This window comes from Zootoca vivipara, chromosome 10 (assembly GCF_963506605.1).
Source record: "Zootoca vivipara chromosome 10, rZooViv1.1, whole genome shotgun sequence".
In the NCBI taxonomy this organism is placed as follows: Eukaryota; Metazoa; Chordata; class Lepidosauria; order Squamata; family Lacertidae; genus Zootoca; species Zootoca vivipara.
The window spans coordinates 5,506,977-5,529,493 of record NC_083285.1 but is presented as its reverse complement, the minus strand read 5'-3'; the positions used below and the strand labels follow the sequence as shown (position 1 = coordinate 5,529,493).

Sequence of the window (22,517 nt, the reverse complement as noted above, 5' to 3'; positions counted from 1 at the left end):
ATTCAGATGTGCAGATCCAAAGGTTGTGCTAATGAGTTCTAAGAGTCAATGAAAATTTATATGGAGGCATTGCTAGGGCTGCCATATATCTGGATGGTTTGCCTAAAAACAAACAAACAGGATGTCCTGGTTTTTACTTTTTTAAACATGGCAACCCTAGGCATTGGTACAGAACTGGTTTTGATCACCTTTCAAATGGACATGGGAGAAATCACTTGTTTGTCAACACCACCATGTTAACATTTCCTTGCATCTGTTTTAAGATGAATGAAATACCCCCGTTGCTGGTGTTTGTAAAACTATTGTTTCATGCTCTGCATTTGTAGATGGCCAATTCATCCATCCATCAACTGCAAAAATTATATGGTTCTTTGCTGCTGCTTCTGCTTCTTTTTATTAAAAAACCCACTTTTTGCAATGTATCTTCCAACCCCTTTTATTTCCTGTTGTTCCCCCCTCCTTTTCTGTTTCCTGCGTCTGCACGCTGTAACTAGGCTATTGCTGTCACTCTGGCACAAACTATGTATGGCATACAGCCACATGTATACGGTAGTTCCCCTGGATTGTTAAAGAAACCCCAAACCCAAACTAAAAGCAGCCTCAGAGATTTGCAGTACTGAGCAGAGGATCAGCAGGAACAGATTTACAGGGGGCAGGAAGGGCAGTCTAATTCTTTCTCCTCTGGCAATTTTTCCAGTCAGTATCCCCACCTCCCAGCTGCTTTTCACTCTGCCAGAGAAAAGATCATGGCAGCCGCAGCTATTCTTGAAAAGGGCAGAAAAAGCTAAGGAAAGGAATTCTGAGCAGTAAAATGGCTGGATGGGAAAGGATTATGGTAAGCAAGCCCTTCCCTACCACCCCAGGCTGCTTTGGGCTTTAAAAGAAACTACCATAAGAGTAGGGGACTTCTGCATGTTTAACTGTAGATTCAGTGCCATTTACATTGTCATTTGTTTATTCCTATTTATTCCCATTTCAAAAATGCACAGCACATTTTTAAACAAATTCCCTGCATTGGGGGGGGGAACCATACCATGGAGGAAGCATCCCTGCCATGTGCATCCTTTCACACTTGGAATGGGAGGAACACTTGCAGCCTCAAATACTAACAGTCAGTGCATATATTAATTACCATAATGCCAATGAACCTCTCTTTAATATGATTAATAATCATGTCTCCCACAGTTCTACAAACCATTACAGACTTAGAGACCTTTAGCTGCCTATTATACGAGCTGCCATTTCCAGGTGTGGCCTCCAATCGAAATGAGCTTGTAGTCAGTTCTGCAGACCCCAAAAGACTCTAATCCTTTTGTTCCCTGCCACCCCACACTGCGTCTCAAGCGGCTTCTGAAATTCAGAAGAGCTTCAGAAGCAATTCCTGAAATAAATAACGTACAGAACAAGGCAGGGCATGGGAAAAACCAATTGGTAAAGTGATGCCCTTCTGTATGTCCAAAGGGGCTTGCTGGACTAGAATCAGAAGCCAGAACAAAAGGCAGTTTTGAAATGAGGAAAATCAGGCAAAATGTTACTACCTATTCTTCAATAACAGAAAAAGTGGAATATCCTATTTTATGCTGCAGCTAATTACATATATTTGGTGTGAAGATATCTATCTATCTATCTATCTATCATCTATCTATCTATCTATCTATCTATCTATCTATCTATCTATCTATCTATCTATCTATCTATCTATCATCTATCTAGCATCTACCCATTGATATAGATATGTACCACATACACAAAGACATATCTTTGTCTATGTATATAATTTCATCCATATAGGTTACCCAACTTCCAGCACGGAACTGAAAGGACCATACATAGGATTCCCAGACAATCTCTCCCATGTAGACACTGACCAGGCCCAGAGCTGCTTAGCACCAGCAAGATTGCCGCATAATATGCCCTCAGACCATGACATGGCGCTTCAATCCAATGATCTTTTGAAGCTTCCTCCTTATGAAGGCCACTTTTGTGGAGCTCCATAAGGACTAAGGGATATTTGCACAGAGCTGTGTCCTCCACTGAAGGGTAGAGCACCCTCTCAGTGCTTTACATCATGGGATGAAAATCTCCCAAGGTTTTAATGTGCTATTCTAACCCTCACCCCAAAATCATTGCATGGTTTTATTGAAGGGAATTACAGGAAAATAAAAGCAAAACAATAAAATATTACAATATAAAAAAATGCTGAGTTATTAATATACTCTTGTTTCCCTCCATATTTGCATGCAGAGAGTTAGAAGAAACACTGGGTGCTGAAGAAAACACTGTACCTTTCTGTTTCTTCTTCTTTTTAAAACAAAAATTATTTCTCTTGACAGAAAATCACTAAACTCATACTGAGCTCCGGCTAATATCACAGCATGCCCCCAGAAAGCGCTGATCGTTACAAGCTGGTGTCAGTGACAAATAATGTTTCTCACTTTTACAAGTACGGTGTCTTTTCATCTGTTCTGTAGGTATTTCCCCTAACAGCTGAGAGATTGTATTTTGTAAAAAGTCACTTGCCTGTTTTCTCACATTTCTTTTTGTACACTGGGTAAATGTCAGATGCGATCAGGGGTGTGTGTGTGTGTGTGTTTTGGGGAATCCAAACCTGTATTGTATCTACTATAACCTCTGGCAGATAATAACTTCTTACAATAGTTTTGTAATGTAAACAGAAATGGATAGAAAACTAAGCCCACAAACCCTCCTGAGCCAGCTGTCCTTTCCAATATGTTACACAGCTGATCACATGAATATTTATTGTGCCCAGAATTCTCCATAGGTGCGAGAGCTTTAATTCAGCTTTAACTCCCAGCATGCCGTGATTTAATTGGGAGGTATAACACATAACTCAGTATGGTTAGCTTGTTTCCCTTCAGGTGCCTTTTTGCCATCTAACACCAACTATCAATCGCTCCTGCGGCCTTCTCCTCATGTCTCCTCACCAGTGAAACTCCAGGAGTTGTGGGGCAGCCAGAAGATGCGACAAACACAGCTATCAGAAGACGACGATGTGAGAAAATACTGCCTGACGTTCCCTTCCTGTGGACCTTATGTTCCTTGAATAAAGGCTTAATGCCATAGTTCAGGGGCAGCCTGTCCCGTTTTGCCGCCTGAGATGAAATGGGAAGGTGCTGCCTCTCTCCCCTGCCAAAGCCTTCCTTGCCAGGGGTCAGGCTTCCAGTGAGATTTCACCGAACTCTCACAAGATCTCATGAGATCTCTGCAAGATCTTGCCGGAAGCCGCTGCTGCTTCTCTTTGCTTCTCCGGAGGCACCCTGCAGGATACCACCACCCAAAACAGCTGCCTCAGTCCGCCTCATGGGTGGGCCGACCCTGCTAGACTTCCATTGAAGCATTGTTAAAGCTATGCTAGATATGAGGAAGTGAGGATGAAAACTGTCCCGTAACCGTATATCCCTCACTCTAGGGTTAAAACCAGTGTAAGGGTTATTTGTGTACATGCAGGACTTTTTTGGAGGGGTGAGGAGTTCTCAGGTGCCGTGTTGTTGTTGTTGTTTAGTCATTTAGTCGTGTCCGAGTCTTCGTGACCCCATGGACCATAGCACGCCAGGCACTCCTGTCTTGCACTGCCTCCCGCAGTTTGGTCAAACTCATGTTCGTAGCTTTGAGAACACTGTCCAACCATCTCGTCCTCTGTCGTCCCCTTCTCCTAGTGCCCTCCATCTTTCCCAACATCAGGGTCTTTCCCAAGGATTCTTCTCTTCTCATGAGGTGGCCAAAGTATTGGAACCTCAGCTTCACGATCTGTCCTTCCATTGAGCAGTCCTTCTCAGGTGCCGCAGCAGAGCCAATTTGAAGTGCCTGTTGCTGTGCTCACATGGCACTAATCTCCTTGCTGCCTTGTACCTCTTGGTAGTGACATGCGGCATTGGGAAGCCAAGAGAGCAATGTTGCCCTGCCTGGACTGCCCCACCGATTGTTTTCAGCCCAGCATTCTATTTTGGGCAACCTAATGAGGGTCACATGCCAGAGGCAAAAGCAGACAGAGCAATGAATGCCAGTTTGTACAGTGGGCCAGCTTCTGCACAGTCTCCTTGATATCCTCCATCCAGGCCACCAAAATTTCAAAATTTCACAGCATTCAAGGACACATTTCAGCCACTTCACATTTCAAGGATACTATGCAGTAGGGGTGGCAAGGGATTTGACCTGGGGAGAGGAAGTGTGTCCTAAGGAGATTTCCGAGGGTCAGACTTGGAGGGAAGCATTTGACTCTCGGGCCTGAGGTTCCCCAACCCTGTTCTAAAGAGGCAGGGAACAGAACACCTGAAGGACTGCTTCCTCTCACATGAACCTGCCTGCCAGCTGCAGTTATCACCTGAAGCAGTGCTCTCTGCTCTGCTGCCATATTGGGCATGTTGGACAAGGCTTTTGGGGTAGAAGCAGCCCAGTTATCAAGCACTTCTCTGAAGGAAGTGTGACTATCTTTAACAGTTTTTAGTGGAGAGAAGCATTTTTATTTCAAGAAGCTTCTAAGGATTTGTAAATGATGCTTTAATACTCTTCTTTTGATGATGCTTCTATGTATACCCTTTAAGATTTTCCTGCTCTCGGTTCTTACTGTGTTAAGGTATTTGTTGCAAACTGCCCTGAGGGCTCTCTTGAGAGTGCAGAGGTATTGGGTAACTATTTTAAATATATAGGTAAAGGTAAAGGGGCCCCTGACCATCAGGTCCAGTCGTGTCCGACTCTGGGGTTGCAGCGCTCATCTCGCTCTATAGGCCGAGGGAGCCAGCGTTTGTCCGCAGACAGCTTCCGGGACATGTGGCCAGCATGACTAAGCCGTTTCTGGCGAACCAGAGCAGCGCACGGAAATGCCGTTTACCTTCCCGCCAGAGCGGTACCTATTTATCTACTTGCACTTTGATGTGCTTTCGAACCGCTAGGTGGGCAGGAGCTGGGACCGAGAAATGGGAGCTCATCCCATTGCGGGGATTCGAACCGCCAACCTTCTGATCAGCAAGCCCTAGACTCTGTGGTTTATCCCACAGCGCCACCTGGGTCCCTCATTAAATATATAACCCATATCAAATCAGTGGCAGGAAACAGGTGAGCTAGACCCCACAGCTCTCATGAAAGCCATGCCTTTCCCATTCGCTATGCATCTGGGAAAGGCATGGCTGGAAGGTGCTTATGCTCTGGAAGGATTTGTTTTGGAGGCGGAGGCCCTGGGATTGCTTCTTGTGATTGACGAGGTAGTGGAAGAATGACTGACATTAGTGGAGTGGAATGGATAGCTGGGCAGAGTTAGAGTTGAGTGACTGATCGTGTCTACTGGAGAATGACAGAGTGGAGGCTGGCTGTGACAGACGAGAGAGACTGAGGGGAACAGGAGATGGTATTTAATAGAGTTAGGATAGCTGTTATGACACTTTAAGATAGACAGTGACGTTTAATCAGGAAACTAGGAAGTGTAAGAACTCTGCAGAGAAATATTACTTGTTCTGAATGTTCTGTTCCTTAATTAAATCTATGTTTCTGTTTAACTCTCTGGGTTCTGGCCTTGATGGATTCCAAGGCAGGAGTGGCCACCAGGGAGCCTCTGTGTGTTTGTTTGCGCAGTGTACAAGGACAGGGCAGGTCTGGGGCAAGGCAGCAGCGAGGCCAGACTAGTGCTGCACCACTGGCGCTGCCCCAGCCTCACTGCTACTGTGCCCCATCCCCACATCATCCCGATACGTAGCAGCAATGTTGGCTGCTGGGGGGCCAGGCCTGCAGCTGCTTCTGTTTATCTCATCCCACATATTTGGTGTCGATGTGCTTGAATCAGGATGTAAAAGGAGAGTCCTACTGCTTTCTCTAAGTCTGCAATATTTGGGAAAGCGAAAAGGAGGCACTTCTTCACATTGTGCAAAGTTAAACTATGGAACACGCTCCCACAGGAGACAATGATGGCCACCAAATGGTAAGGCTATAAAAGACGGCTAGGCCATTTCATGGAGGACAGGGCTATCAATGGCTACTAGCCATGGCGGCAGTGTTCAACCTCCACTGAGTATGCCTCTGAATGCCCGTTTCTGGGAGTTGCAGGTGGGCAGAGTGCTGCTGCGCTCATGCCTAGCTTACAGGCTTATTGCAAGCATCTATCTAGCCACTGTGAAAACAGGATGCTGGACTAGATGGGCTATTGGCCTGATCCAGCAGGCTTATCTAGTAGGTGGTGGCATAAATCACTCTGAGAGTGTGATAGCTGAGGACTGGACACAGTGGCCACTTGAGGACAGCTCAAGAGGACAGGGAATACCACATTACTTTTTCTGATAGATAATATGCTCTTCTATCTTGCCTGCTCCCCATAATGGGCTGGCAATTGAAGTAGACCTGCTCTGGCTCACCTACTTTCCTCATGGCTGTCACACCTACCTTCTTAAATTATCAAGCATTTCTGTGACTGGACTTGGTGCCAGTAAGAAATTAGAGAGGGAGGCAGACCCTCTGGACTTGTCAAGGCTCAGGATCTGGAGACAGGCTGGAGACTACCAACTGGGCAGGTAGTCAAGCCAGGGAAGAGGCTAAGGAGTAAACGGGGACTGGTAGCCTGGAACAATGCCTGAGTGAGTTGCTTAGATGGAGGAGCCAAGGCCAGAGTCAGATGCTTTATGGGATCAGGCCGAAGCCAATTGCTCCTCTGGCTGCAGTGGCTGCACTGAAATGCAACTCATATCTCCCTCCTCTGGCAAGTTCCCATGGGGATGAAAAGAACCAGGCATCTCCCAGTTCAAATCCCCTCAGCACATCACTTTGGTTCCAATGCCCAGGCCTACAAAATTCCAATAATGTAAGGAGAAAGTTGGTGCTGATAAAACCTTTCTAAGCAAACTAATCTTGCTTACTGTTCGGTCCCAAAGGTTACCTCCTATGTGGGTATTTCTTGGGCTGTACTTATTCATGGCAGCTCTAACAATTGCAAATAAAACTGCAGGACTCTATTTGAAATCCTAAGACCAGGGGGACAATGCCTACCTGACATTACAGACAATTCTCTTTCCATACCTGTATTTTCAATGAATCCCCCCCCCCGGGCTGGCTTGCAGTGAATACATTAACATTTTTACTGAACATATTTAAATATTTATTCTTCGCCTCCTTTGTTTAATGCTATGGCACACCATGTAGGGTAAAAAAGAATGGCTGGTTGGCTGGTTGCTCTGAAAGCTTGCTTGTGAAAATGTCAACAGCGTTGGCTGTCCAATAAATGATCAGTTCCCAGGGCTCAGGGACCTACTGGGTTTTTTTTTTGCTTATATTACTCTCTATAGGGCTGTGCAACACTGAAATGCTACATAAGAAGAAGAGGAGGAGTTTGGATTTGATATCCCGCTTTATCACTACCCAAGGAGTCTCAAAGTGGCTAACAATCTAATTTTAACATTTTTTATTTTGCAAATATAACAAGCATACATTAAATGACAATAGTATTTGCAGTAACAGAATTTAAAAGCAAGTTGCTATGATGCTATTTTAGTCTACTGTGAAAGCAATGCAACATCTCCTTCCTGGCATCTCATATGAGGTGGGCCATAGCTCAGTTGCACAGTGCAGTCTGTCTGCCAAAGGTCCCAAGTTCAATCCCTGGCATCTCCAGGTAGGTCTTGTCTGAAAGCCTTAAATTGGTGTTAGCCATGGGATCTGCCACAATTGGTAGTAGTGGTGGGATCCGCTTCATGTGCTCATTAATTTTAATAGATCTCCTCTGAGTAAAACTTAATCGAATACCAACCAATTACTTAAAAAATCAATACAAGTCTAAAAACCATATGGTTCAATTCTGTACCTCTTCCCACAATATATATTACTAGCTGACCCGGCCACGCATTGCTGTGGATTTTTTTTGGGGGGGGGATTATTTATGTCATTTGTGTTTTGAATGGTAATGGTTGCATAACTTGTTTTTGGTTAGTGTTTTGATGTAATACGCTTTTCCGGATGTTTCAACTCTGTGCTTGTATTTATGGTTTTTATTTTTTTGGTCTTCTTATGATTGAGCATTTTTGTTTGTTTGTTTTGGTAGTTTTATTTATGTTTTTAATTTTAAGAAGTGTGATGGCCTAAATAAAACAAAGGCTGTGCTGCGGCCTGCGATCTGGGCGCTCGCCCTCCCCCCCAGGCCTAGGGATCTGGTAATGGCTGCCTTGGTGGTTTCAGTTGCTTGGTTGATGATGTCATTATTTGGCACCACCCTTCAGAGCTTTTGCTGGTGACAGAGTGCAATCTGCCTTTCTATTGGATGCTCCTGGAGTCTTCAGAGCTTTTGCTGGTGACATCTAATTTGTGCGCCACTTTTTTGCGTTTATTCACTATTTTAGGTGTGAAAGCTGTGCTTTTTTGGATTTTTTTTAAATGCCAGATCCCTCACTGATGGGCATGGGATGTTGTGGCCAAATTTGTTACATTACAGTTCAGCAGTTACGGAGAAAGGCTGTAACCTCCGCGTGTGCAATGCCTACATTTTTATATACAGTATATAGATAATACACTTATAGCATAATGCTATGCTTGCTCATCCAGACTATTATCCTCTGCGTTCAACAGGGCCAGGAAAACTGGGTACAGTTTTGCTAAAGCCCCTTCTCCCTCTCTGATTTAAAAGCCAATTACATCACTAAAGCCCTCACTTCTAACTGGCTAGTCCTGGTTGCCAGCCTAATCCTCTGATTGGCTACTGCTCACAGTTATTTAACTTAAAAGATGAACACACATACATTTGTGTGTGCAGAGGGGGTTTAATCACCTCCAACTGCTTCTCAACTGCCAGGCCCAGTTTTAAATGTTCCAGTGACAACGATTTTCTGCAGTCCATGGGCAGCTGACCCAGAAAGTCACACTTTGCTCTTGACAGTCCTTTGAAAAGTGGAATAACTAATAATGCTGCTGCTGAATAATAATAATAATAATAATAATAATAATAATAATAATAATAATAATCTGGAAAGCCTCTGCACAAAGACCCAGCCAGATGCTGCTATATAGAAAGGAGGTGAATGCTGAAATACAGTGGGCACAATCCAGAGAAAGTTAACCATGAAATCAATGGGATTTAAGTGCTTAACTGTGAATTTAAATCCCATTGGTTTCAACCGAACTTAAGCTCACTTAGCTTTCTCTTGATTGCATCCAGTGGCATCTTCCAGCCTAGTCCTCTTAGAATTCAAGTAGCTTAAGGCTTAAAATGGCTCTGTGAGCAGCAACATCCCCAGTAATTTCTCAAAACATCAAGGGAACTGCAAAAAACCAAACAAAAACCCACAGCAAATTTCTACAATGAAATCAACCCATTGTAAACATTGAGTAAAATTAGATCATAGTCACAGTAATATCTATCTGATTGTTGTTTAGCTTCTTTTGAGGGCCACCCACCTCCCATGTTACAATTTAAATTTGAGGATTATCCAGGAAGTGGCTACTCTTTAAAATACTGTTTCAACAATACTGTTTAAAATTTATTTATTTTCTTCACAGGTAACCCGTAGGAGCACATGTCAACATTTATCATGCCAGAAGACTCAGAGTGTTCAACTGTCAATATGTTTCTTTCTTTCTTTCTTTCTTTCTTTCTTTCTTTCTTTCTTTCTTTCTTTCTTTCTTTCTTTCTTTCTTTTTGCAGAATGCCTCAATGAATGTCGGGTAGGGTTGCTATTTCCAAAAGATGTTGCTTTGTCCTATAATATCTTAGGCAAATGAAAATCACTTTTTTGGGCATTTTTGTAAAAAAAAAAATCTCATCAACTTTTGGGGTTTCCTAAAAAAACTCAACAACTTTCAGGGTGTCCTGGTTTTTACTTTTTGAAATATGGCGACGCTAGTTTCAGTTTCTCTCAGTTTCTCATTTGTCTGTGATTTAGTTATTTTTTTAAAAAAATCCTCATGGAAATCTGTGAGCATTTTAGTAAAATCTCTGATATATGTGTGTGTGATTGTATGCAGTTTTGAGTAATAGACACATTTTTGCAAGCAATTTCTCCAACAGGTGCATTTTTGTACACATTATTTCTTCTTCTTCTTCTTTGGCGATCACTCATAGCCGAGTAAGATTGTCTTCCCTAAACACAATTTTAACAATGGGTCCGTAAGTGACTGTGGGGGCCAATTCTGGATCCAAACGTCCTTCCACAGTGGGGACATTGGTCATTATTTGGTTGAAGAACTGCAATTTAGGTAGTTTCTCATTAAATTGAAACAGAATTGAATTTCTCCCCAACAAGTATTAGGGGTGAAGAACAAACACAATTATACCCCTAACACAATTCTGAATCTAAAATTTCCTGCAAATTATTGAATCTACTCTTTTTAGTCTGGTTGTTTGATGTACACAGTGCTTAATGCCTTATTGATAGCTTTATTATTTCAGAGCACAGCCTAACGGGAGACAAAACCATACAAATAGAATCTCTCTAAATCATGGGCAGGACACATTAGAAAGAGAGAACTGTGTGTAATAATTGGTCTCTTGACCCAAAGCACACAAGGATATATCTATCTATATATAAATCCACTTTACTCCGAAACCGCTTCACCGATTGCGTTCAAATTTGAACACAACGTCCAAAGCGAATGTCCGAAGGCTGTTATAAGATTTTCAAAGACAGATGCCACACCTCCGCCAGGTGAAACCCCAAAACCGCGTTCCAGAACGCACCACTCAGCCGAAAGTACATGCTGGGGAAAGAACCAGGTTGCAAACCAGTGCCCTCTAGCGGCGGCTACACTGGTACTACACCTATAGAACCTTCCCTCTCAACAGCACCTCACCTGCCGTTTACATACTAGGCCTTTACAGACTAGACCGAATGGAGGTACTGACTCGCCCGGGTGGGGTTGGGGGGAGGAGCGGACGGGATAGGTCAGGACACGACATGGTGGGGCCAGTCACAGGGATGACCCAGGGATGGGGGGAAGAGGGGGCGTGATACGTCATGGGACGGGACAGGTTTGGGGAAATCACAGGGAAAACCTGTGGTGGGGGGAGGAGGGGGTGGGATACGTCATGGATCGATACAGGGTGGTGGCAGTCACAGGGATTAGCCATGGCAATGCGTGGCAGGGCCAGCTAGTGACTTTATAAATGCTGAAGTCTATGAATAAATGGAACTCAATGGATTAGTTGCATATACAGTTGGCAAATGAAGTTTTATAGAATTTTGGTAAAGGAATTGGAACAACAATTGACAGGAAAAAAAATTAACTTACTTATTGTAGATCCAGATTCAGGCCTGTTCAAGGAGCTAATGATAACGAAACCAAACCCTTCATTTTCTTTGCGATGGATGACAACATCGCTTGTTTGCAAGCTGTGCGAGGCAAAGCCCTCTGGGGGTGTGGCATTGCTACTTGATCCAGCATGATTGCTGTTAGTATATGCGGCATAGTCGCTTCTTGGAGAACTGTGGTGCGTAGACACAGAGCCTGGACTTCTGCCATTCTCAGGACACGGTTCTCCTGAAACAGAAACGACACAAAGATTACCCTAAGAATCTAGGTTGTCTGTTGACAAAACAGACGCTCACCAAACTCAAATCTATCTGGCTTTCCAGAACACAAAATACTGGGCATGCTAAACAAAACTGCACCCAATATAGGAGGACTGGATCTAAGAACAGGGATCTACTTTGAAAAGGCAGCGAAACAATCAAGGCACCCTTCCTTAAACTAGTACAGAGGATCCAAAATAGAGCCATAACATTCAGAGCAGGTCATTTACTAGTTAGACCTGACTCAATTTAAGTCTTGTCTATTATGGATTTATTTAAATTAATACTTAATCAGTTCTAATTGGACCTGATCCACCCTAATTCTGCCTTACACGGACCACAATAATGTTTTCCCATAGACCAGACTTCTTATGATTCAAGTCAGTGACCACAGTTATCACTGATAACAACGGCAAGCAAAGGCAAGTACAGTAGAAACATTTTGGCAATGAAGGGTGCAGAAAGCCTGAGACAGGAAATCAGTGGTGGCCTTTTCAGTGATGGCGTCCTAGCTCTGGAGTTAGCAGGAAGGTTCACTTGCATCTTTTTCGCACCACGTGAAACCTTTTTATGTTCCCAGGCATTTAAGATCAATCCCACTTTAATTGTGGCCCTTGCTCTAGGTGCTATTCAATGAGTTTTAAAACGGTGGGTATTGTTTTTAGAGGTCTGGTTGCTATGGATTTCAGCTTTTGCTGTAAGCTGCTCTAAGAATCCACCTGAAAAGCTCAGAATCCAGGTACCATTAAAGCATTGACTGGAAACTATGGAAATTGAGTAATAATCGTAATTGTGTACACACAGCACCTCTGCTTCCCCCAGTGAGAGACTATAACTATATTCTGTGGGGGTGGGTTGCTTATGTTGTGCACATGCTGTACACTGATAGCACATTAATACTGCTATATAAAATTATATCATTACTAATAATGGGTGTTGAATTCCAAGGGAATCAGACTTTTCTTTATCTATCTATGTCTATTAAGTATGTCTAATTCAACGTTTAATTCAATATTAAGGTATTTGCCTTCAAACTAGAAAAATTTAAGCAGGCAACCAACAGAGTAATGGGGATTAACTGCTTGACTTCCCTTTTAAAAAGAGAACGGCCTATTCAAAAGATGTTTGTGGACTAGAGGGATTAATCCAGGGAAGATTAATCCCAAATAAGAACCTGTTATCAAATATAGGTTGTCTTACAAAAAGAAAACCTGTCCTTGTACACAGAACTAGAATCATTAACTTCACTTACATCTTGGACCAGCCTTCTCTCAACTGGTTAGGAGCATGGGGCTGATAGCACCAAGGTCACAGGTTCAATCCCCATATGGGGCAGCTGCATATTCCTGCCTTGCAAGGGGTTAGACTAGATGATCCCTAGGACCCGTTCCAGCTCTACAATTCTATGATACTCCATATACTTTATATACACATAAATGCAGAGAATGTATAAGAATAGAAATAGTATTGTATTTATACCTTTGGTGGTCAGCAAAAAGTAAAAAAAAAAAGTGAAGTTTGGACAAAACACAGCTCTATTTCTCTGGCAGATCTTTTATTGCAGATTAATAATACAGTAAGAGCTACTGAACACACTGCAGCGTAACCCATTCCAGGTGCTAAAATGAAAATGGTACCAGCGAGAGGGAGGTTGGTTCACTATGAACACTCAGAGCTACCAGTCACAGAAGAGTTTTAGACTATGATCCTCTCTCCTCCCTGGTCAGTTCTATAAAGCATTCTTATATGGGCCAACATAGTACCCTCCAGATGTTCCTGACCATTGGCCATGCTCCCTGGGGGCTGAGTCTGGAGGGCACCCTCTACCTGTCCTCATCCAGGTAAGCAATCAGGAAGCCATAGAGCAGGCATAGGCAAACTCGACCCCACAGATGTTTTGGGACTACAACTCCCATCACCCCTGACCACTGGTCCTGTTAGTGAATAAGTGAAGTTGACAGCGCAGTCTTTACAGGAAAGCTGGGCAAAAATGTTATTGTCTCTCTATAACAAGAACAGAATTGACATGAAAAGCTCTCAATAATTCTAGCACAATTACAGTAGTGATCAAACCAGAGGTTGCCAACCCAGCACCCATGAAGACTGATTGGCACTGCTGGGCAGATGCTCCAGATGCTGAGCTTTCTCTCTCTCTCTCTTTTTAAAAAAAGTATTTCTCTAGCCCAGGCATCCCCAAACTGTGACCCTCCAGATGTTTTGGCCTACAACTCCCATGATCCCTAGCTAACAGGACCAGTGGTCAGGGATGATGGGAACTGTAGTCCAAAACATCTGGAGGGCCGAAGTTTGGGGATGCCTGCTCTAGCCCTCCTAGAAGATAAGTTATAGGGCAAAATGTACAGGTACCTTCTGATAAATTTATGTGAAATGAGAGTGAGTGTGGCGTAGCTATCTTGTATATCTTCCCTGGTACTGATAAATGTTCCCTGTGGCTATTAGACAGCAGCAGTATCGCTCTCTCTGTGAAAAATCAATATTGTGTGATCTCTACAAAGAGGAGCAGCAGGACACAGCTGACCCCCCCCCCCAATGGTAAGCAAAATGATGCCAGGGGTGGTGCGCTCTCTCTCTCTCTCTCTCTCTCTCTCTCTCTCTCTCTCTCTCTCTCTCTCTCTCTCACACACACACACACACACACACACACACACACACGGTGTTATGCCACCCCCCTCCCCCATGACTTTTTTTGACTCTCTCTCAAAATTCTGTCCACTGGTCCAAAAAGGTTGGTGACCCCTGGATTAAATAATATAACAATGCTTTTCATACCCTATGCATGAATTCACATGAATTCAGTGAGGCTTATTCCCAGGGAAGTGTGTATAGGATGGCAGCCACAAGCTGGCTTCCACTCATAAAACAGATAACAGGTCCATATTTGGAATGCTTTAATTTCAGATAAAATCAAATCTGTTTTTTCCCCCCTCCTCCAACTGATAAAAGATGCATATTACTAAATAGCTGATTGGCTTTCTCTCTGCCACACACATCACAACATATCAAGCAAAATTTTCAAAGTGCAAAATCAAGCTTGGTTTCTCTGAATCAAGGATAAGTCTCTCTTTTCTCAGGCAGGTAAGCATGTCCTCTAGCAGTCCTTGTACAACTTTGAAACAAAGTGATTAGCGCAAGGGAGACGAAAGAAAAACAAACAATCATTATGCCGCTATGTTAGAATTGAAAATCTCCCGAAGTTATTGAACCAGAGCTGCAACTAAATGCCATAGTCAGTGACAAGAAAGATCTCATTTTCTGGCTGTCATGTTTTAGAAGCCTGAATACGGTTTATGTCACTGCGGGTGCAACAGAAAGAAAATTATCTCACCCCACAGAATTACCGAGTGCTGCCTCAGCTATAAATGAATGTAACAGATTCCCATTAAGTATAGGAAAGAATGATAAACCAGGTAGAGCAGATTTTATATTGCTATTGGATATCCATCTATTCTGAAAGATCTGTCCATGGGAGGGAGAGTTAAAGATTGGGTATGCTCTCCACAAAGACAAGCATTTTAGACCTTCTATACATTGGAAGGTCACTCTTTCCTGATCAGGTTTCAATACCTCACATTTCTCTTCCTCATTTTTTTTTAAAGTTCTGAAGGTATTATGGCTCTTATGCAGACTTGACTATTAAATGCTCTCAGAATGAACAAGCCCAAACATACTTTTCCCCTGTGTGGCTGTTTCATGACTGGACTTTCTTAGATTCCTCCCATTCTTGCAGTATTCTATGCCGTATTCATTCTCAAGAGCTTCGAACGTACTTGAGATTTGGGGAAAGCTATTACCCAGCCATGAAGCTCACTGGCTGTCTTCCCTCCAACTAGGTTTTTGCTCTTTTAAGACTGCTTCCTCAAGCCTGTTTTAGTTTCTTTGGGGTGGGGGTGGGGCAGTGAAGATTATGAAGGAGACTTTGCTTATCTTTCCTAATAGCAGCTATGCACTGGGGACATGGCTCTCAAACCCACCACCTCCATGATATACTTGCTCGCTGGGGCTATAGCCAGAAACTGGTGAAGATTCAGCATGGCCCACTCATCTGCTAGAAGTTCTCATTCTCAAGATGGAGTTTACCAAAGTGCCCCCCCTTTGTTGTATGAACTTAGGGAGTGGAAATTACATGCCAGAGGGCACAATTAAAGAAATGGACTGACATTTTGTGCTATAATGATACCATGGCAGAGCTGTGTGGCAACAGTGGTTTCAGCCCACAAACCTGAGCCACCCGGGAGGGAATGGCTGAGGCACAAACTAAAAATAGCAGAGTCCTGGAAATGAGTGTGTGGGTCTATGCGTGTGTGGGTCCATCCGCTTGGAGCTTCATGAGCACTCTGGTAATGATGGCATGGGTCTCTCTTTTGGTTTTGTCCTAATCAGTGCTTTTTTTTCTTAAAAAAATGTTTAGGGGTACTCTCATTTTCCTACTCATATTGAAATACTGCCCCTCAATGAGGTCAAACTTAGATTCACAACATTTTTAGGGATATATGTACCCCTGTGTCCCCCCAGAAAAAAAGCACTGGTCCTAATATTCTGTTATAAAGGCTGTCAACAACCTGACTCTTCACCTCAAACTTTGTGCATGACATCCTGACTTTCTCTTCCACAAAGTTAGGCTGGGAGAACTTCCAGTACTTTGGGGGAGGGATGTGCATGAATATCATTTACTTTGACAGGAGGCGGTTCTTTTGCTTAGTGCCTACGGAGGCAGCCATCCTTTCCCCATACAATCCCACAGCCACAATGCAACATCATCCAATAGATTTGTTCCTGGGATGGGGCATATTCACCTAGCCATCTCCAAAGTGAGTGGCAGCCACCCAGCCAGGCTTGGAACCAAGCCACTCTTAGCACTTAAAAGTGGTTTCTAAAAACAAAGCAAAACAAAACACGAAATGAAACATTAAATAAATTGAAAAGAAATGAAATATAAGATAATAAATAAAATAAACTTGACCACCTCATTTAGTTGTAAGTTGAAGATCCCTCTCCAAAATTCGCCCACACACAAAATCTTTTCGCCACCCCTCCGTCGCTTTATGGGAGGATTTTTGTTTACTGTCTCTCTCTCAAACATGCTTAAAGTTTGCTAATAGCCTATTCAAATTGTTTTTCTGAAGATAGGTTCCTGTTACTTAATACGTGATTGATATTTGCCACCGAAAAGAATATTCAGCTACAAGTTCCAGACCAGAAGAAGTTCCTTCAACTGAAAGTTCCGGACATGCAATTAGCAGCAAGGACCAGCAACGAATCAACGTGGTCACCCGCACAAGCAGAAGCATAATTAATTTCCTCAAGGAATTAATCATCAGGTGCTGTGTGTTACCTTGGCTATTGGCCATTTTCCTAAGGTTTGGGGAGCTGCTAGGGGGCGTTGCACCAGGCTGGAGAGAATTTTTCTGACTCCAGGAGTCTATAATGGTCAACAGAAGAACATCAGTCTCCTTACTGGAATGACTGCAAAACGGCTAACAATGGGACATAGGACTGTGCCAAAGAAGAAGATGACACTGTGAAGAATGAGATGGGGTTGGAAATATGAGGCTTTGATCAGCTACAATGTGTAGGGATGGAAGGCAAAGCTAGCAAGGTAAGCAGGGTAGAATGAGTTCTTTACTGAATGGGAAGGAGTAGACAGAAAGGGGTTTAAAGTCATATCTGCTTATTGCAATTGCTCAGTTCAGTGCACTTGGGACAAATGGCCCACAGGCAGAAGGCTTTGAGATGTCAGACAGAAATCCACATATGGCAACATTGCAAAGAAGTGAAGAGACTCGTAGAAAGACACTCCAGATGAAAACTGTGAGTTAAGGCCTCATCTTCAGGTTAGAATCATAGAATCATAGAATCATAGAGTTGGAAGAGACCACAAGGGCCATCCAGTCCAACCCCCTGCCAAGCAGGAAACACCATCAAAGCATTCCTGACAGATGGCTGTCAAGCCTCTGCTTAAAGACCTCCAAAGAAGGAGACTCCACCACACTCCTTGGCAGCAAATTCCACTGCTGAACAGCTCTTACTGTCAGGAAGTTCTTCCTAATGTTTAGGTGGAATTTTCTTTCTTGTAGTTTGAATCCGTTGCTCCTTGTCCGCTTCTCTGGAGCAGCAGAAAACAACCTTTCTCCCTCCTCTATATGACATCCTTTTATATATTTGAACATGGTTATCATATCACCCCTTAACCTTCTCTTCTCCAGGCTAAACATACCCAGCTCCCTAAGCCGTTCCTCATAAGGCATCGTTTCCAGGCCTTTGACCATTTTGGTTGCCCTCTTCTGGACACGTTCCAGCTTATCAGTATCCTTCTTGAACTGTGGTGCCCAGAACTGGACACAGTACTCCAGATGAGGTCTGACCAGAGCAGAATACAGTGGTACTATTACTTCCCTTGATCTAGATGCTATACTCCTATTGATGCCGCCCAGAATTGCATTGGCTTTTTTAGCTGCTGCATCACACTGCTGACTCATGTCAAGTTTGTGGTCTACCAAGACTCCTAGATCCTTTTCACATGTACTGCTCTCAAGCCAGGTGTCTCCCATCCTGTATTTGTGCCTTTCATTTTTTTTGCCCAAGTGTAGTACTTTACATTTCTCCTTGTTAAAATTCATCTTGTTTGCTTTGGCCCAGTTGTCTAATCTGTTAAGGTCATTCTGAAGTGTGATCCTGTCCTCTGGGGTGTTAGCCACCCCTCCCAATTTGGTGTCATCTGCAAACTTGCAGGTTATCTATATCTAGAAAAACAAAACCACTCTGATGACTCCTTAAATGTCTAAGAGTGAAATAATTCTGTATCTATGGTTTAGATTTTAGTATAAGGCCGACTGGTTCAAAGAGACAAGGCAGCTGCCCTATTTCTAGCTGGAGCTGTTTGGTTTGTGCTAAAAGGCTTTTACATTGTGCTCCTAATGAATGGGTATGAGCTGAAAACTCTTGAAATCACTTCTTGCTCTGGAGACCTAACAATATTGATGCTTATTTCATTTGTCTGCAGTCTGTTGGTCACACAATGGCAGTTAGCAGGACAGTTGAATTAGCAGGATGATGGCATGTGAGGTGATGGTGGGAAGAACATAGAGCCAATAGAAAAAGGAATATGGACAGAGTGACTCATGACTAGCACAGTTCTATGTCAGTTCTACTTTCCTAGTCTCTGTAAAATAACCAAAATACTTTAGCATTTGTGTCAGGAACATTGTAAGGGGAAGCTGAAAAACAAACATTTTATCTGTTTTTCTTAAAAAAAGCAACATGTCTCTGAATATTAATGCCCCCCCCCCCCGAACATTTTATGTATGATTTGTCCTTAGTTGCATCCCAGTTCTTAACAATATTTGGTTTCCCTTCTGTTGAACATACCTGTGGGTAGCACCTTTCTTCTCACAGTTAGATTCACTTGCCCATTTCGAGCTGCATTATGCATGAGGTCAATGACATATCGGTGAGTTTTGCCAGCCACTGGAATTCCATCGACGAAGACCAACTCATCACCAGGATGTAGGCGGCCATCTCTGTCGGCTGAGCCCATGGCAATTACTGCTCCAATTAAAATCTAAGTAATGGGGGAGGGGGAAGGAGTGTTACAAGCATAAATCCCAAGGGCACAGCAGCAAAGAAATCTCCAACACTTTCTGGTGATGCGTAGGCAAAACTTTTCTGTTGCAAAGTGGTGTCCAAGATGCTGCTGTCAAAATGCCAGCGCTCAGATAAGCCTATGAGAAATGTCCCATATCCTTTCCAAATACTGTAGCAATCAGTAGTAATTAATGTTACACTTTTTCCTAAAGTAGTAATGAGATTAATAACCCAAACAGCAATGAATATTTTAAGAATTACAGTGCTGGCTCACTTTCTTCTTAGAAGATACACTCCATGTGTGTGATCATGAAATTAAGAAAATTAGAATCATTAAAGACACAAAGCAGGCACAAAGGTTTCAGGGCAAGGCTATGTGTTTGGCTGTTAAAGGGGATTAATACATAACATTTGAAGATTAAACTTTCTAAACCCTGTCTCCCCTGTCCCTTAGATAAATACTACAGTGGAACCTTGGTTTATGAACACCTCGGTTTATGAATTTTAGGTTTATGAACGCCGTGGACCCATCTGGAACGGATTAATTCATTTTCCATTACTTTCAATGGGAAAGTTTGCTTCAGTTTATGAACGCTTACTCCGCGGACCGTCTGGAACGGATTAATTCACTTTCCATTACTTTCAATGGGAAAGTTCGCTTCAGTTTATGAACGCTTCAGTTTATGAACAGACTTCCGGAACCAATTGTGTTCATAAACCGAGGTACCACTGTATTCTTCAGTGGTGTGGTTTAATAAGGAATTGGTGGGTCACTGCAAAACCTATTGAACAGACTCTGTGATAAGACAATTACAGTGGCTTGATCCTGTCCACTTTGCACATCTCTTGGCATTTTAATGTGATAATAGATTTCTTGTTGTACAATGTTGATTGGGGATTTGTGCTATCAAAGGAGTGGCTGGTCCCTGTAGAGGGGAAATGGACGTTTTGAAAACTGCTTTGAAATCCTTTGGTATTTTAGGACTAATTTGCACAATACATTCAGGCTCTTCTTTTCATTCAGGCTTGAATGAACCATATAACATGTGAGCTGGGAATCTAAGCAGTCAAGCCATAGCAACCCCTGCCATTTCATTACAGGAACTTAACATTAGAGCATCATGGAAGTTGCTCTAGTTTCTCACTTGCACCATACACACAGCTTGTGTGTTTCATGAGAGGGAAAATGTACGAGTAAGGTCCTTAGTTTTGAGAGCCATCATGTGCAACATGATCAGTTACTTCTAGAAAGACACTGCAACTTAGACTATGAATAATATGAATAATATGACCCAGTGGAGTCAGTCATTAAGTGAAGACATCTAGTGATAAGGCACTGAAAGAGGTACTGTACATGCATGGGTGAAACAGCCATTAGCATTAGCCATTAGCAAATATATTAGTCAATAGGTGCTTAGCCTGGGGAGAACCAGTATGCTGCAGCAACATTGAGCTTCATCATGGGGGAATGTACTAGCACAACCATTTACGATCAGAATGCTAACTTAAAACTAGCTGGAAATTTCATATATCTCTATCCTTCAAAGGTTTCTTTATGAAAAGGTGGCTTCAGTTCAATTGTGCACCCTAAGGCAAGAACCACAAAAAAGCAACAAACAAGCAAAAGATTTAATTCCTCCACCCCATGCTGAAAAATTCAAGGCTCATTTTTTGAAAACGATAAAGAATGAAAAAAGAGAAATAAAGGCTTTCTCCTGAGCACAGAGCGGAGGAACAAAACAAAACAAAAGCTTCTTCAGCGTATCTCAGGCCTTAAAGGTAAAGGTAAAGGGACCCCTGACCATTAGGTCCAGTCGTGACTGACTCTGGGGTTGCGGCGCTCATCTTGCTCTATAGGCCGAGGGAGCCGGCATTTGTCCGCAGACAGCTTCCAGGTCATGTGGCCAGCATAACAAAGCCGCTTCTGGCAAACCAGAGCAGCACATGGAAACACCGTTTACCTTCCCGCTGTAGCGGTACCTATTTATCTACTTGCACTTTGACGTGCTTTCGAACTGCTAGGTTGGCAGGAGCAGGGACCAAGCAACGGGAGTTCACCCCGTCACAGGGATTCAAACCGCCGACCTTCTGATCGGCAAGCCCTAGGCTCAGTGGTTTAACCCACAGCGCCACCCGTGTCTCAGGCCTTACTTGATTGAAAAGTTAAGCAGCTGGTTGGAATAAAGTTGTGCCCAAGCCAGTTTTCACATTTCATTTCATTTCATTTCATTTCATTTCATTTCTCTTCTCTTCTTTCATGTGCTAGTGCAAAACTTTGTGTGTTTCCAAATCATGCAACCATTCTCTGTCTCCAACTGCAATATTGGATTTTATAGCTTCCTCTTCAAATCATACCGAATCTATGCAATTACAGGCACATGCCAGCATTCAGACATCATTACAACAAACATGCCAAAAAGAAATATTATCATAAATTCACCAAGGGCCAGGGCAGATGTTGTTTATTAGACCAATTAAGAGACTTGTGCCTGAACGTCCCACCCTCCTCTTCCCTATTGCTCTCCCTGGAGTGCCTTGATTCAATAATTATGGGATTGATCAAATTCTAATTTTATATTTTGGTTTGTAAACAGAGTAACAGCACATTCCAAACCCAAGAGTTTGGCTACAACACTTCTGGCAAATTCTTACTAACTTCCAGTGAATTATGTATTGCTTAGATTATCAAGTTATCTTTTCAGCTAGACCTTGTATGGTAAATTATTGTGTGTGTGTGTGTGTGTGTGTGTGAGAGAGAGAGAGAGAGAGAGAGAGTGATAGAAAGAGCACCATTGCCCCATTTTGTGTAAAGGTTTCCTATGAATGCAGAATTTACCAACGCACTTGTCATGAATCATGACCCTGAGAATAGAACAGCGTAAATAGCTTCCAATATTCTGATTCTAACATTAGCACCAACATGGTTTGATTGCTATGTAGCCCTGATATAACTCCAACATTATTATTTTTATTTTTGGTCTTCAGCAATTTTATGGTTGCAAAACTGGCTAGAATGTACTGTGGTTTTATGGGCAAGGGCAAGGGCAAGGCAATGTAGCAGGGACATTACAACCCCGACCTCTGACTTCTAGACAAAATTGGATCCACCACCGTCTTATTTGGATAATGATGATTATTATAATTTCATTTGTTATGCCTCTGCTGCAAAGAGTCTTGAATTGACTTAACAACACCAAAGAATTCGCATTGCATTGCAAAGTACACAAAGGCATTAAAACAGCAGCACAACGATACAAAATATACAAAAGAATTTAAAGCACTAAAAATAACCACAGACCAATTCTACAAGCACCAGACAGAAACCCCACTTTTCTGTAGACACATAATAATAATAATAATAATGATAATAATAATAATAATTTATTTATTTTTTATACCCTGCCCATCTGGATGAGTCTCCCC

General features: G+C 42.7%; 1 protein-coding gene across 17 annotated transcripts in view; it reads right to left on the bottom strand.

The window, feature by feature from the left end:
• Nucleotides 1-22,517, bottom strand: part of MAGI2 (membrane associated guanylate kinase, WW and PDZ domain containing 2) — a 587,732-nt gene that overhangs the window by 52,660 nt on the left and 512,555 nt on the right. For 13 of the 17 annotated variants that reach the window (XM_060279499.1, XM_060279498.1, XM_060279500.1 and 10 more), the window contains 3 exons: nt 18,879-19,071; nt 16,846-16,932; nt 11,212-11,460 (listed from right to left, as the gene is read on the bottom strand). In XM_060279499.1, coding sequence (XP_060135482.1) covers nt 11,212-11,460; nt 16,846-16,932; nt 18,879-19,071 — 529 coding nt within the window. The remainder of the gene's footprint in view (nt 1-11,211; nt 11,461-16,845; nt 16,933-18,878; nt 19,072-22,517) is intronic. The other 4 variants (XM_060279503.1, XM_060279512.1, XM_060279513.1 and 1 more) reach the window with 1 other exon arrangement.